At 36.3% G+C, this 13,792-nt stretch overlaps 2 protein-coding genes across 4 annotated transcripts; one reads left to right on the top strand and one right to left on the bottom strand.

Moving 5' to 3' along the window:
- Positions 1-839: 839 nt before the first annotated feature.
- LOC122279534 (aldehyde oxidase GLOX-like) lies at positions 840-4,136 on the top strand. 3 transcript variants are annotated; one of them, XM_043090220.1, is made up of 2 exons: positions 840-2,918; positions 3,756-4,136. In XM_043090220.1, exon 1 carries the CDS (start codon positions 1,296-1,298, stop codon positions 2,913-2,915), a length of 1,620 nt encoding a protein of 539 aa, XP_042946154.1. In that variant the 5' UTR covers positions 840-1,295; the 3' UTR covers positions 2,916-2,918; positions 3,756-4,136. The 3 variants fall into 3 exon arrangements, with proteins under 3 accessions (XP_042946154.1, XP_042946153.1, XP_042946155.1); XM_043090219.1 differs by having other exon boundaries at positions 3,759-4,136; XM_043090221.1 differs by lacking the exon at positions 3,756-4,136 and adding an exon at positions 3,008-3,043.
- A 206-nt stretch (positions 4,137-4,342) lies between these two features.
- On the bottom strand, positions 4,343-9,450 carry LOC122279533 (protein NRT1/ PTR FAMILY 5.6-like). Its single transcript, XM_043090218.1, has 4 exons — positions 8,973-9,450; positions 6,108-6,325; positions 5,464-6,008; positions 4,343-5,361 (listed from the first exon to the last, which is right to left on the bottom strand). The coding sequence occupies exons 1-4, from the start codon at positions 9,106-9,108 to the stop codon at positions 4,503-4,505; spliced, it is 1,758 nt and encodes a 585-aa protein (XP_042946152.1). The 5' UTR covers positions 9,109-9,450; the 3' UTR covers positions 4,343-4,502.
- Between the last annotated feature and the right edge of the window lie 4,342 nt (positions 9,451-13,792).

Consider the following 13,792-nt stretch of genomic DNA (forward strand, 5'->3'; position numbering starts at 1 on the left):
ACTGCTATTTATAAATAGTTTATTATTTTTTACTACTATTTATAAATTAATTCACTATTATTCACAGATATTTCTAACATATGTAAGAGTATTTCAAATTATCTATAAATAATAATAAAATAATTTATAAAAAGTAATGAAATAAAAAAAAATAATTTATAGATAGTAATAATATTCTGTCTGTGAATAACAATGATTTATTTCTAAATAATAATGAAGTAGTTTAAAAGCAATTTAATTCTTAAATCTTAAACAGACCCTTAACATCAATGAGAGCCTCCTCCAGTTCGGACACAGAAGGAAACGTTTCCTAATCCATGAGTTCACATCATATCTTATCTTTTTATTATGAGTTTTGTTACTTATAAGTCCATACATTTTATAATATATATATTTTTAATTTATTATTTTTAAATTAATTAAATTTTTTTATTTATTATTCATGTATCAAATATTTAAATAAAAAAATATAATATATGATATGTGAGGTTATATTTAAAATTTTTTTTTTTATTTTAATTGGTTCACATTTCTTGTCGGCGACAACGTAACGGGCTGTGAACGGGGTACACCACGCGGGGGGCAAAGAAGACATCACGAGGTTGCCCCCAGCATGTTAATTGATTCTGCATGTTTAGTGTATTTATTTAATAGGATTGATCGAAATTAAATTTTTTTAAAAATGATATCTATTTAAATTTTAAATAAAAGAACGTCATTATTATACCGATTAATACATAAATTCGTTTATATGGAACAAAATTAAAAAAATAATGAAGACGAAGACCCTTCGCTGCCAACTTGTCACCACAGTCCTCCAGTGCAGTCCCAATACACACAGTCAACACTCCTTATCCGCTTCTTCTTCTGATCGTTATCGTTTTCGTACGGGCGTAATGACTAGAGTTCAGACCGTTGCCGTTGAAATTATTGAATTTACCTTCTCTCTTTACGTTCAACGGGTCGAACCGACAGCTGAGACACGTCCATCCATATCCCGACTCCCATATCGACGGCCTACATTCACTCCCTCTTCTTTTTGTCGGTACGAAATCCACTCTTTTGCAAACTCCTTTCCTTTAAGAAGAAGCTTCTGCTGCTTCTGATTCATTACCACTTACCTCACCGCCCCACTCTCGACTTCTGTCAACTAATGGATTCTCTTCACTCCCTTCTCTGTCTTTCTTTACCAAAACCTCTTATGTATATAATTCCATTCCTTTAAACATAAGCTTCGTTCAGCTGCTTGTGCTCTGCTTCACTACCACCACCTGACTCTCTGTGACTGTAACCTCATGGATTCTCTTCTTTTGCAATGTTGGGTTCCCTTCGTCTTCACAACTGCGATCATGCTGTGCGTTTTACTTGCACGGGCTGAGCTTCCAGGCTCTTGGGAGCTTCTGGTCGCTAATGCCGGCATAGCCTCCATGCACACGGCGGTCACCCGCTACAATACCGTCGTCCTCCTCGATCGTACTAACATCGGCCCATCCCGTAAGATGCTCCCCAGGGGCCACTGCCGGTACGATCGCAGAGACGCATTTCTCAAGCGCGATTGCTATGCTCACTCCGTCGTTCTGGACCTGCAGACCAACAACATCCGGCCCTTGATGATCCTCACCGACACTTGGTGCTCCTCCGGCCAGTTTCTCCCGGACGGTACGCTGTTGCAGACCGGTGGGGACTTGGACGGGTTGAAGAAGATCCGAAAGTTCGAACCGTGCGAGGCACACCGGTTTTGCGACTGGGTTGAGCTTAAAGATGTGGAATTGGTGAATGGGCGGTGGTACGCTACGAACCAGATATTACCTGATGGTTCGGTGATTATTGTCGGTGGGAGGGGAACGAACACGATTGAGTATTACCCGCCGAGAAAAGGAGGCGCGGTCTTGTTTCCATTCCTTGCCGACGTCGAGGATACTCAGATGGACAATTTATACCCTTACGTTCATCTCCTCCCCAACGGTCGCCTTTTCATCTTCGCCAATAACAAAGCAGTATTGTACGATCATGAGGCTAACAAAGTTATAAGAGATTTTCCACCGTTGGCCGGTGGCCCACGAAACTACCCATCAGCTGGATCATCGGCGATGTTGGCACTCCAAGGGGACTACTCGACGGCTGTGATTGTCGTGTGCGGCGGGGCACAGTACGGTGCGTTTCTGGAGAAGAGTACGGAAACCCCTGCCCACGGTAGCTGCGGCCGCATCGTAGCGACTGCACCGGACCCAGTTTGGGAAATGGAGGATATGCCATTCGGGAGGATAATGGGGGACATGGTTATGCTCCCTACTGGTGACGTCCTTATTATCAATGGAGCCCAGGCAGGGACCCAAGGGTTCGAGATGGCCTCCAACCCGTGTCTTTACCCGCTTCTTTATCGACCCGATCAACCCGTCGGGTTACGTTATATGACGTTGAACCCAGGAACCGTGCCCAGATTGTACCACTCCACCGCGAACCTGTTACCGGACGGGAGGATTTTAATAGCGGGTAGTAATCCGCACTACTTTTACAAATACAAAGCCGAGTTCCCGACGGAGCTACGGATCGAAGCGTTTTCACCGGAATACTTGTCGGCTGACCGTGCGAATATCCGACCTGAGATCCAGGTAATTCCTGAAAGGGTACGGTACGGAGAGGTCTTCGACGTCTCGGTATCGGTTCCGTTGCCGGTGGTGGGGATCGTGGAGGTCAATTTTGGAAACGCGCCTTTTGCAACGCATTCATTTTCCCAGGGTCAAAGGCTGGTGAAATTAGCCGTTACAAACACCTTTCCTGACGGTAACGGCCGTTATAGAATCGGATGTACAGCGCCGCCAAATGGGATGGTTGCTCCGCCGGGTTATTACATGGCATTTGCTGTCAACCAGGGAGTGCCAAGTGTCGCCCGTTGGGTGCAACTGGTGGACTAAAAAGTATAAATTTTTGTTTTTTTGTTTCTGTTTTTTTAAATTATTGTTGTTAAAAAGCTTTTGAATCATTTTTTAAATGAATTTTCTTACAGAAAATTGATAAAGAAATGGAACCGTTAGCCTTTGTATGTCTTTCTCAGCAAATCTTTATTTATTTTTAATAACTGTAAGTGATAAAGAAATGTGATCCTATTATCATATTCACACACTAAATATTATATTTATTTATTTATTTTTATTTTTTTATAACAAATATATGGTACATGGATGATAAATAAAATAATTTAATTAGTTTAATAAATTACTTTAATAAGAATAAAATAAAAAATAATAAAAAATAATATTAAATTATGTAAAGTGTGTAGTATAGAATGATGAATAACTTTTTTTTTTTTTTAATTTTATGACTACGTAATTAATTGATAAGGTGTATAGGAAAATGATTTGTACCGTTGCAAAGTATGAAAGTTTGTGTATTCCTTTAAAAAAAATTGAATAAATTTAAAATAGCTTACATAAAGAGATTCATTTTTTAACAATAAAAAATATAATTATAAGTAATTATGCATACCAATTCGTGCATCCATCTAATATAATTAATTAAAAAATAGATTTTATTAAAAGTAGTATTAATTTAAATTTTAAATATAAAAATATTAATATTGATACGCAGATTGATATGCAAGTTTATTTATACGTAACAAAACTCTTTTAACAATATAACTCATGTATTTTTAAAAGAACAACACATATATATATCACTTACACATTTTAAAACTACATTTAACATTATTCTGTACGACATAGCATACCCTTAAAAAGGATACCTCATTGCATTAGTAGGGTAAAAGGAGACAAAATGATGCCGTGAGCATTCAAAAATGGAATCCAGCCTGAAGAGATCAAAGAGAATTATATTGGTCCATTGGTGAGAGGGAAAGCAGCAAAAAGAACACCCTATGTGGGGGACGTGATTGCTAAAATTCACTTTTGCCGTCTCAGATTGAAAGCAAATTGCAAAAAAGCAAGTATCTGCTTTCTTTTTAAGCAAATGGGAAGACATGGCTTCTATGTCTTCAGGGACCCCTATGTCGCTTTGGAGGCTAATGAATATAAGACAACAGTATAAAGTCTTCAACGTGCAATTTCCTTGAGTATGCCGACCAGTGTGTGTGTGCGCCTTATTTTTATAAAGGATATTATGCTCTTCTTTTTTTTGTCTCTGTTGGCAATTTGCAATCTATTTCGAAACGAGACGAGGTACGAGAAATTTCATAAAAGTAAACTTATAAATTGATGATGTAACGTACTATAACCTATTGTAATCGTCTAATGAAGCAGGCAATCACATGAGCAGCAGTGGTTCTTTATAGCATCTGAACAGAAATTTGCCTTTACAAAAGCAAAATATGAACTTCAACACGTGCTTAGATAAACTTCAATCAGAATTTCATTTCCAAAGAGTACTTGAAATTTCTTAGTTAGATCATTTGATTGCTTTCACTTGTTACTAAAGCAACACTACTGCTCCTTAATTAAAGACATAAACCGACGGACAACATCTGGCATTTATATATGATCACTAGCCTAAACCATACCATCATTTTTACCATCATTGCAGTCTGCAACAACCACCCTCTGCACATTTTTGTAAGAATATGTTCGAGCCAAGAACACATAAAACAACATGTTCACAGCAGCAACGCCAGCCAATAGCCAATAGAATTTGTCCAGGCGGCTGCTGTTCAAATCTTTACCAAACCAGCCATGCCCACCCTTCCTGGTTATGTGGCCAACAACTGTCATCAACCAACTGCTAACGAAGTTTGCAGCTCCTATTACACTAAGGTAAAATGCAATGCCTAAACTCCTCATAGAATCTGGAACTTGTTCATAAAAGTACTCCTGCAATCCCACCAGAGCAAATCCATCTCCAACGCCAAGGATGAAAAGTTGTGGAGCCAACCAAAAAACACTCATTGAAAGTGAACTCTTTTTGGGATCATTCTCCACTACACCTAATCTTTTCTTCTCAACCAGGGCTGAAATTACCATTACAACAACTGAGAATAGCATTCCAATACCAATCCTCTGTAGAATACTCATGCCTCGTTCATTTCCTGTTGCCTTTCTTAGTGAAGGAACCAGGATTTTCTCGTAAACGGTCACAGAGATTATCATTCCTATGGCAGCAACACTGTAAATGGAGGCCGGGGGAATCTCAAAACCATTTGCAATCTTTCGGTCCAAAGTGACACCTTGTTTGATGAAGAATGTGGCGCCTTGTGCTATACAAAGTCCAAATGGCATGGTAGCAAGCCATATGGGGATCATGTTCAGAAGAAGCTTCAACTCCTCGACCTTCGTCACAGTTGCAAGTCTCCAAGGGCTTTGCTTCTCGGCCGCATTGTCTTTGTCTTCAAGAACAGCTGCTTTGTCAAGAAATCTGAAGTGCATTTGCGGAAAATCATCAATATTATAATGTCTGATACGGATAATTAATTTTTATTGAAGTGAAATTGAATTGAGGGGTTCATGAGATGCCTACTTGAGTTTCTGTGTGTGGCACAGGAACCTCCCTTGAGTTTTCTCTGTCTTGGTAATTTCGTACAATTGAGCAGGACTGGAAGGGTAAGGAAGATTTCTCTTGCGAATGGCTGCGACAAGAACTTGAAACAATGGCGTCAAGGGGCTACCTGTGCCTGCTCTGTAACGGTAATATGGTCTTCCTATAGTGAAGATAGCTAGTGTAACTGCCATAACTGCTGTGAGAATAATATAAGAAGTACCCCAGTTCACATGGTCCTGCACATAGACAATCACAGTCACACCGAGTAGAACTCCAGCACAAAGGGCAAAGTTCCACCAGTTGAAATAGGTCATCTTCTGCTTTCTTTCCTCATCGTGATCATCATCAAACTGGTCGGCTCCTAAGCTCTCCAAAGAGGGTTTATGCCCACCAGTTCCTATGGAGATCAAGTAAATGGCAAGGAAAAAAACCACCTCATGAACCTTCCTGGGTTCGGTGCATATATCAGTCTCGCAAGCCTTTAAGGCTGGTATGAACCAGGACAACGTCAGGAGAAGCAAACCCTGCATGTCAATTTAAGATCATCTTATATATGTCCATATATATTAAAGTGATGGAAAAAACAATTGATTAATCAGATATATATTTCCAAAGAGAATTACCAGAAGGTAGATGATGGTTGCCACAAGCACTGTAGAGAATCTGCCTAAGTAAGCATCAGCTATGAATCCTCCCAACAGTGGCATCAGAGTGGTAACACCGGACCAGTAATTCACGCTCTTGACTGCTGTCTGAAGATCTTGATGAAGTACCTTGCTTAGGTAAAGGATTAAGCTGGTTGCAATTCCAAAGTAACTCAACCTCTCACTGAACTCGATTGCTGCCCAATGATCAAACACAACCACAAAATTTAGTTAAAAGAGCTTTCTTAATTGTCTCCTTGACATGAAAAGAAGCCTACATATATCATGTGACTTAATTACCAACTGACTTTAATCAAGAGAGAAGAAAGTACTTTACAGTTACTAGGTGTTTTACAATTTACATCATTCTGCCATCCTTCAAAACTCATGTTGACCGACCGTCAAATAGCACATGATTAATTCCTTTAAGATATAATATAGCAATCAAGATTTGTCTTTAACTTAAAGTAGTAGAACCAGGGCCGATCTACTTGATTAAGGAATAAGGAGTGTGCCACCATTTTTCTGAGTCATGATAGATCATGAATAATCGTAATTTTTTCTTGCTCATGTGGACATCATTCATGCACATGATGCCGATCGATGATCAAGGCCATAATCAATACTTTGATATATATTGAATACAGAAAAGTAGAAACAAGATGGAAGTTGGGGCATGCAGGCTGGCTAAAGGCGATGACTTGATGTATAGAATTAGAGCTAGCTAGTTGTCCGCTGAAGTACGTAGTACAAAGTCGATTTTCATAATACAGTACCCCTAGCTGCAAACCAACATGCACCATGTTTGCCTTTAAGGGAAACCGAGAACTTCAAAAACGAAATTATTTTGCCAAGTAGACTACAGCCAAAATAGGGTTGGCCTCTACGTGGTAGCCTCAACGGCAAGGCGTTCGAAAAATCTAATGCATAAATAAATAAAAAATAAATAAATCCCCCTCAAACTACGTACGTACCATAGGATTCACATTCACTCCCAATGTAAATTTTGACAAGACTTAGACCCGTATAGATTAAGAAATTATCTCATTTCAATATTATAATTTTTTTCTTAAATTCATTTACTAAATATAATAAATAATTTAAAATTTTTAAATCTTAAATAATAATAATAATATTAAAAAATTAATATTTTATTCAATTTTAAAATTTCATAACAAACCATCTTATTTCATTTTACTATTTAAATAACCCATTATTCTCCTCAGCAGTGTACACCACATAATTGTTGAGTTGAAGAATTTTTTCTCTCGATAGGTGTGATATATATAGGCTGCTGAGAGAATTTTCTTTTGGCAATTACCCCCCTCAGATTACCAAAATTTGTAATCTATCCCCTTCATAAGAAATTGACATAAATGCCCTTGTTACAAATTACAAAGCTATATAACTGGGGAAAACCAAAAAAACGCTTCCAAAAAAAAATTAAAAACAATATTAAATATAAGAAAACTTCAAAAAAAAAAAATCAAAGATAAAAAATTAAAATTATATTTTAAAAGACAAAAATAATATCGGAGGAGGCAACAGTAATTTGTGAGCAAGGTTTAAGGGGGAGAGAGCTGAAGGGATCACAGCTGATCACGTGAGAATTAGTTGAAATGGTGCAAGAGATTAATTATTCTATTAGTTCAAATAAAAAGAGAGATCGAATAAAAGAAAAAATGGGAAGAAGAAGCAGCAACTCATCATGTAGTCCTCACATATGAAGAATATTAACGATAGGCCGTTAATGTTTAAATATATGAAGAACGGTATATATAAAGCAAATATTCTTCAAACCATGCATGAAAGAAAAGAGGGTTTTGAAGAAGCGGATATGGATGGGATGCTCGCATCTCTAAAACACATATCCTGATGGCCATCATGTACTTAATTCAAGATCAACTTGTACTTCAAGAACTATTCTGGGCCACTCATCAAAGTGAAATTAAAAAAATAAAACAAAAATGTATTACTTTGAGACAGTGATTGAATAATGTATGTGCATGCAACTAACGCTAAGTGCTGATATTAGCAAAAATTTTCAGTGGGGGAATTACTTTTTTTGATTCCCAACACTTTCTGATGGGGGATTGATGTATCGAGAAGTACTATTATTTGAGGTCATTTTTATAATCCGAACGTATTTTCTCTGGCCCACATGATGAATGGCAAACCATGCAATTTGATCCCTTTTCTCCGGTCCCTTTGATCAGAATTGACTAATCGGCGTAGTTATTACGCCTAAGTACATGCAATCGCCCCAGTTTGTTCTCCGGAAACAAAAGAAAAGATCAAGATCGTAGTACTATACGATCGAGGTTCTTTGAATCATTGCAGCCAAAAATGGAGGAAGAGAATACATTAGCATGGCTGCAAGCTGGTACGTATTTTGGGACTAGATTAATGTGGTTTCTGACTGATCATGCACTAACATGCATGTTTATAAGATTAGATATGGGCAAGTATACATATATCTGTATGTATACCATTCGTTGGGCCAAAAGAGAAAAAAGAAAAGTACTGACGACATATGCAAATAATTTAGAGCGTCCACTACAATTTTTTATTTTTAATTTTTAATTTCTTCCCTTCCTGTAGTTAAACGGCCAGCTTCTGCATAATTAGGAGGAGGTTCTAGCTAGCAAGTTGAAACTCCGGTTGTCAATGAGATGAGGGAAAATGACAGAAAAAAGATTAGAAGGATTTTCTCCTCCACTTTCCTGGCAACCAAGCAAGCGAAGCATAAAGAAACAAGAAGTTTCTGAATAATATCAGTAGCAGTAATAGGGGCTCATATTTTCTCTCATGCATAATAATTAATTATTTGTATGTATTCCTTACCAATAATAAATCTGGAGGCCTTCCAGACACCAGTTTTGGCACGAAGAGGAACTCTTCCTTTAAGATCCACAGAAGAATCATAAACCCATTTCTCCCGGTCGGCCTCTTTTGGTTCTGCTACCTTTTTCTGCTCCATTTACTCCCTTAGAAAACAGTAGTATCTAGAAAACAGTAGTATCGATGATGATGATCAGCTCCTTAATTACTAGAAAAAGGCAAGGAAGAAGAAAGAAAGGGTGTTATGATTGTAGCAAAGAGGATGAGTGTGGGAGAGAAAATGATTTTGGTGATGAAAGAGCTCGGCTTTAGGCTTCTTATATAGAGGAGTTAGCTAGGGTTATCTTTCCTTTCATCCACTGAGTTTGGGGTTTCTGACATTCTACCATCATGTAGAGGGGTCAGAGAGGAATGTTTTAGGCTAAGAAATAGGAAAATATTTTTTGGAAGCAATAATTGCTGGGACGGAAAGTAAAAACACAAAAAGCGCTCTCAGTCCTTCCACTAATAATTAGAACGTCAAACGTTAGCCTCTAGATTATGTTAATCATATATATATATTATATATATATATGCCAATAGGAGTATCTTCCACATGTAAAAGGAGCTAGGCCTACTACATTAGCTAGCGGCCTACCTCCCTGGCCTACTAACTCCCCGTGTCCACACAACTCTAAATATTAGAGTTATTATCATTAGAGTTAACCAAGATTGTTGATACTCTGTATAGCTCTAGATAACTAGTTATAGTTACTTAATTCAGCAGTATTTAGTTGTAAAGTAGTCGATACCTGTTTGTTATGGTGTTTGAGAGAGCAAGAAATGCTGTTTAGGATCAAGAAATACATGATTTTTTGTAATTTAGTTTTTTTGGTAGATTTTATAAAAAGTACTTCTAGTATTTTTTTTTTTTTAAAAAAAAAAAAAAAAAAGCTTAAAGGGTGTGCTTTTCAACAAAGCTTCAACTTGATAATTTAGAAAATATGCAACAGCAACTTATGTGATTGTGAATTTCATTTTAATAAGATATATATATATATATATATATGTTGATTAATGGACAAAAGTAAGATCAAATATCCACGAATTATATATTTTGTAACTAAAGCAACCTTAAACATCCGTTTTTATTATTTTATATCTATATATGTACTTTCTTATTTTTAATTTAAACATATGTTTACTGAATATTAAATAATTTTTTAATAACAAAGTCTTCAAAGTCTTCAATGATCCGTTGACCAGATCACCTCTAATCAATTTACGTCAACATAGATCTACAATTAATTAAGATATATTCTATTGTCCGCAGCAATTTCAAATAAGCACTAATTATATAGTGAATAGCTAGAGAACTATGACTTTGTTTGTCATGCATATCTACTTCATACCATGCGTTATGCCGAGCTAGAAAGTAAGATAGAGTAAGGTCAACCTCAAAATTAAGGAGATGTAACCCCATTCTATCTCTAACAAACACAATTAACTCCTTTCTAAAAAAAAAAAAAAAAAAAAAAAAAAACAATATCTCCTCGATCCCATTCCTGGAGCCTTCAATGCTCTGTTGATCGGAGCCCCTCGCATCAATTTACAATATCAACGTAGATGATCTACAATTAAAGATTCTATTATCCACAACAATCTCAATTAAGCACTAATTATATAGCGAATAAAGAACTATGTCTCTGTTTGTCATGCATATTTACTTCACACCATTATAATTTTGGTGAGCTGAGGGAGTAAGGTTCAATTTGGTAAGTGAGAATTTTGAATTTTAAGATGAAATATTAAAATATTATTTTTTTAGAGTTTTAATATTATTATTGTTTTGGAGTTTAAAAAAGTTACGAAAAAATTGAATTATTTATTATATTTTATATGAAAATTTAGAAAAGTTGTAATGATAAGATAAGAATTTTGAATTTGAGTTGAAAATTTTATAATTCCAAACCGAACCTAATTATCCCCCCGACCCCATTCATGGAGACGAGAGCCTCCCTTTAACTACAACAACAATCACTTTTTTGCAACGAAAAAAAAAAATAAAAAAGTCTATTTTTTGTTGTAAAAAAGTATTTACAACGAGCACTTTTCGTTACCCTACTCTCACAAATACTGCCATGGGAAAAGTATAATATCCCGACAATGGTTTTTTCATTGCAAATAACCACTTTTAGCCACAAAATTCCATTATTGCAAACTCACATTAGGGATAGGGTTCATCATCCATTCAAACCGATTCATGTGTTACAATAATTAAAAATGAATCTAACGTAGGCAATATGCAACCCCTACCAAGAATGATGCACAAAAATTACTTATGCTATCTTCAAACCACATCCAAACATATATTTACATAAGAGACTCCCACTGAACCATCACACTACAATTATCAACATATATACATTGTTTTCCAAACTTCAATAGTCATTTCAATACATGATACACTTGACTAGGTAGCACCAATTCACAAATTTCTCTAAACGCTTCCATATACATAATTCAATTAATAAAAGATAATACAAATTTTTAAGAGTATCTTTATACAATTTTTATGCTACTTAATAGCATTCATACATCTTCAAAATGTTACAATCTTACAACTATAATCATACACACCTCACACAAACATAAAAAAATAAAAAATAAAAAAATAAAAGAAAAAACCAAATAAATATCACTTTAAACACAATTTGTTCACATTCTTGGACCTCGTTGTCCTCATATAAATTGTAATTCATAAACCATTATATTTAAGTAAAAATCTACCCAACTCGTCAACTAATTAATATATATACACACATCAATTAAATCCACTATTCACTTAAACTCAATTTGCAACAAACCAAGATAATCACATCATTTCACAATTTCTCAACCCAGCACAATCATCATGCTTCAAAATTTCCCATGCTCCACAATCCCAACACTTCATATGGCATTTGATCACTTCACAAACTACATAACTATCTCATCACTTCACACAATGCACAACCACGTCACAACTACACAACCATCCCATCTCATCACTTCACATAACACACGACCCCATCACAGCTACACATTAATCCCATCACTTCAAACAACGTACGACCATATCACAACTACACATTAATCTGATCACTTCTCAGTTTATCACAATAAACACATTCAATATATAAATAAAATTTGTCCATGTATTTGGACAACTCCATTTAATCAAGTAAGCATACTAATCTAAGAGATAAGGAATTACAATTACACCCAAATTGAAGGGCCAAGCAGTGGCACATGGAGGAGAGGACAATGTGCTATGAATGGGAGTAGCTTGGCTAATCTTCAATGCACGAGCGAGAGGGTGGAGGTTCTTGGCCTTCCATGGTTGGAGGTGCTAATAAAGGGTCGGGCTCACGATGGAGGGGAGCCTACAATGGCTTGTGGTGATCTAGGGGTGAGGGAGGTGCTTCCGTGTGGTGGGTCACAATTTCATTGACGTGAGTGCTATGCGGTGTAGAACCTTGAGACGTGGGTTATTGTGTGTCGCTCTCAACTTCTAGTGGCGTGATTCTTGGGTTACTGACAGTGACTTAAAGAACCCATGAAAACTGAGAGACATGAGAGGGGAAAATAAAGAGAAAGAGAGAGAAAGGTGGTCAGAGAGAGAGAGATGGACAGGGAAGAGCTTATTGGCATGAGGTGGCGTAGCCTGTCATGGCGTTGGGAAATCATCAGGGTTGCAACTTGAAGAAGAACACAGAGAGAGAGAGAGAGAGAGAGAGAGAGAGAGAGAGAGAGAGAGAGAGAGAGAGAGAGAGAGAGAGAGAGGCTTACTGGCTTGGAACCATGGTTGGACATCGAGAGGACGACGGGGGTTTGGGCGATGGCAACTCGTGAAGAAAGAGAAAGTATAGATTTGGGAGAACGGGGGAAGTTGGGAGAAGAGGGAGGAAAAATTAGGGTTTTAAGGGGTATCTAAATATGTTACATTTTGCAAGGAAAATATAATCGTTGCTAATGCTATAAGAGTTTAAGTGCACCAAATTGATTCATGTACGGTGATTAGTCCGAACAGGAATACTTGTTATTTGCGAGGAAATGAAAACTCGTTGCAAATCATGTGTTCATTCATTCCCAACAAATTAGAAAACTAATTGCAAATAAATTGTCCCAATATGATTAATTGCAACAAATTACCAAATTTGTTGTAAATGATTTTTCATTTCCAACAATTAGAAAACTCGTTGCAAATATGTTTATGAACAACAACACATTCCCAACGAATTATCAACTTGTTGCAACTACTTAATATACATTTACTTTTTGCAACGGGCAATAATTCTTATTTCTACTTATCAATTGCAACGAAGGTATTTTCATTAAATTGTTAGAAATAGTTTTTTGCAATGAAATGAAGATAATCATTGCAAATGCTTAGGAAAACTTGCTCAATGGCAATGAAATAAAGTTTTCGTTCATAGGTAAACTTGTTATTTGCAAGGAATTGAAGTTTTCGATGCAAATGGAAAGCTTATTATTTTCAACGAAATCAAGAGAATCTATTTGCAATAAAATAAAATTTTTGTTGCAAATGCATACGAAAAACTTGTTATTTGCAATGAAATAAAGTTTTGTTTCAAATACATAGGAAAACATTTTTATTTGCAATGAAATGAAGAAAACCGTTGCAAATACTACACCAACGAAAACTTACAACAAAATGAGGGGAGCCATAGCAAATACTACACACTTAATTTTAATTTGATATATATTATATGTAGTACCATTTGCAAAGAATGTTATTCATTGAAAATGTGTACCAGCCATCTTCAATATTTTACTATTTC

The sequence above is a fragment of the Carya illinoinensis genome, chromosome 10 (assembly GCF_018687715.1).
Source record: "Carya illinoinensis cultivar Pawnee chromosome 10, C.illinoinensisPawnee_v1, whole genome shotgun sequence".
NCBI classification, from domain to species: domain Eukaryota; kingdom Viridiplantae; phylum Streptophyta; class Magnoliopsida; order Fagales; family Juglandaceae; genus Carya; species Carya illinoinensis.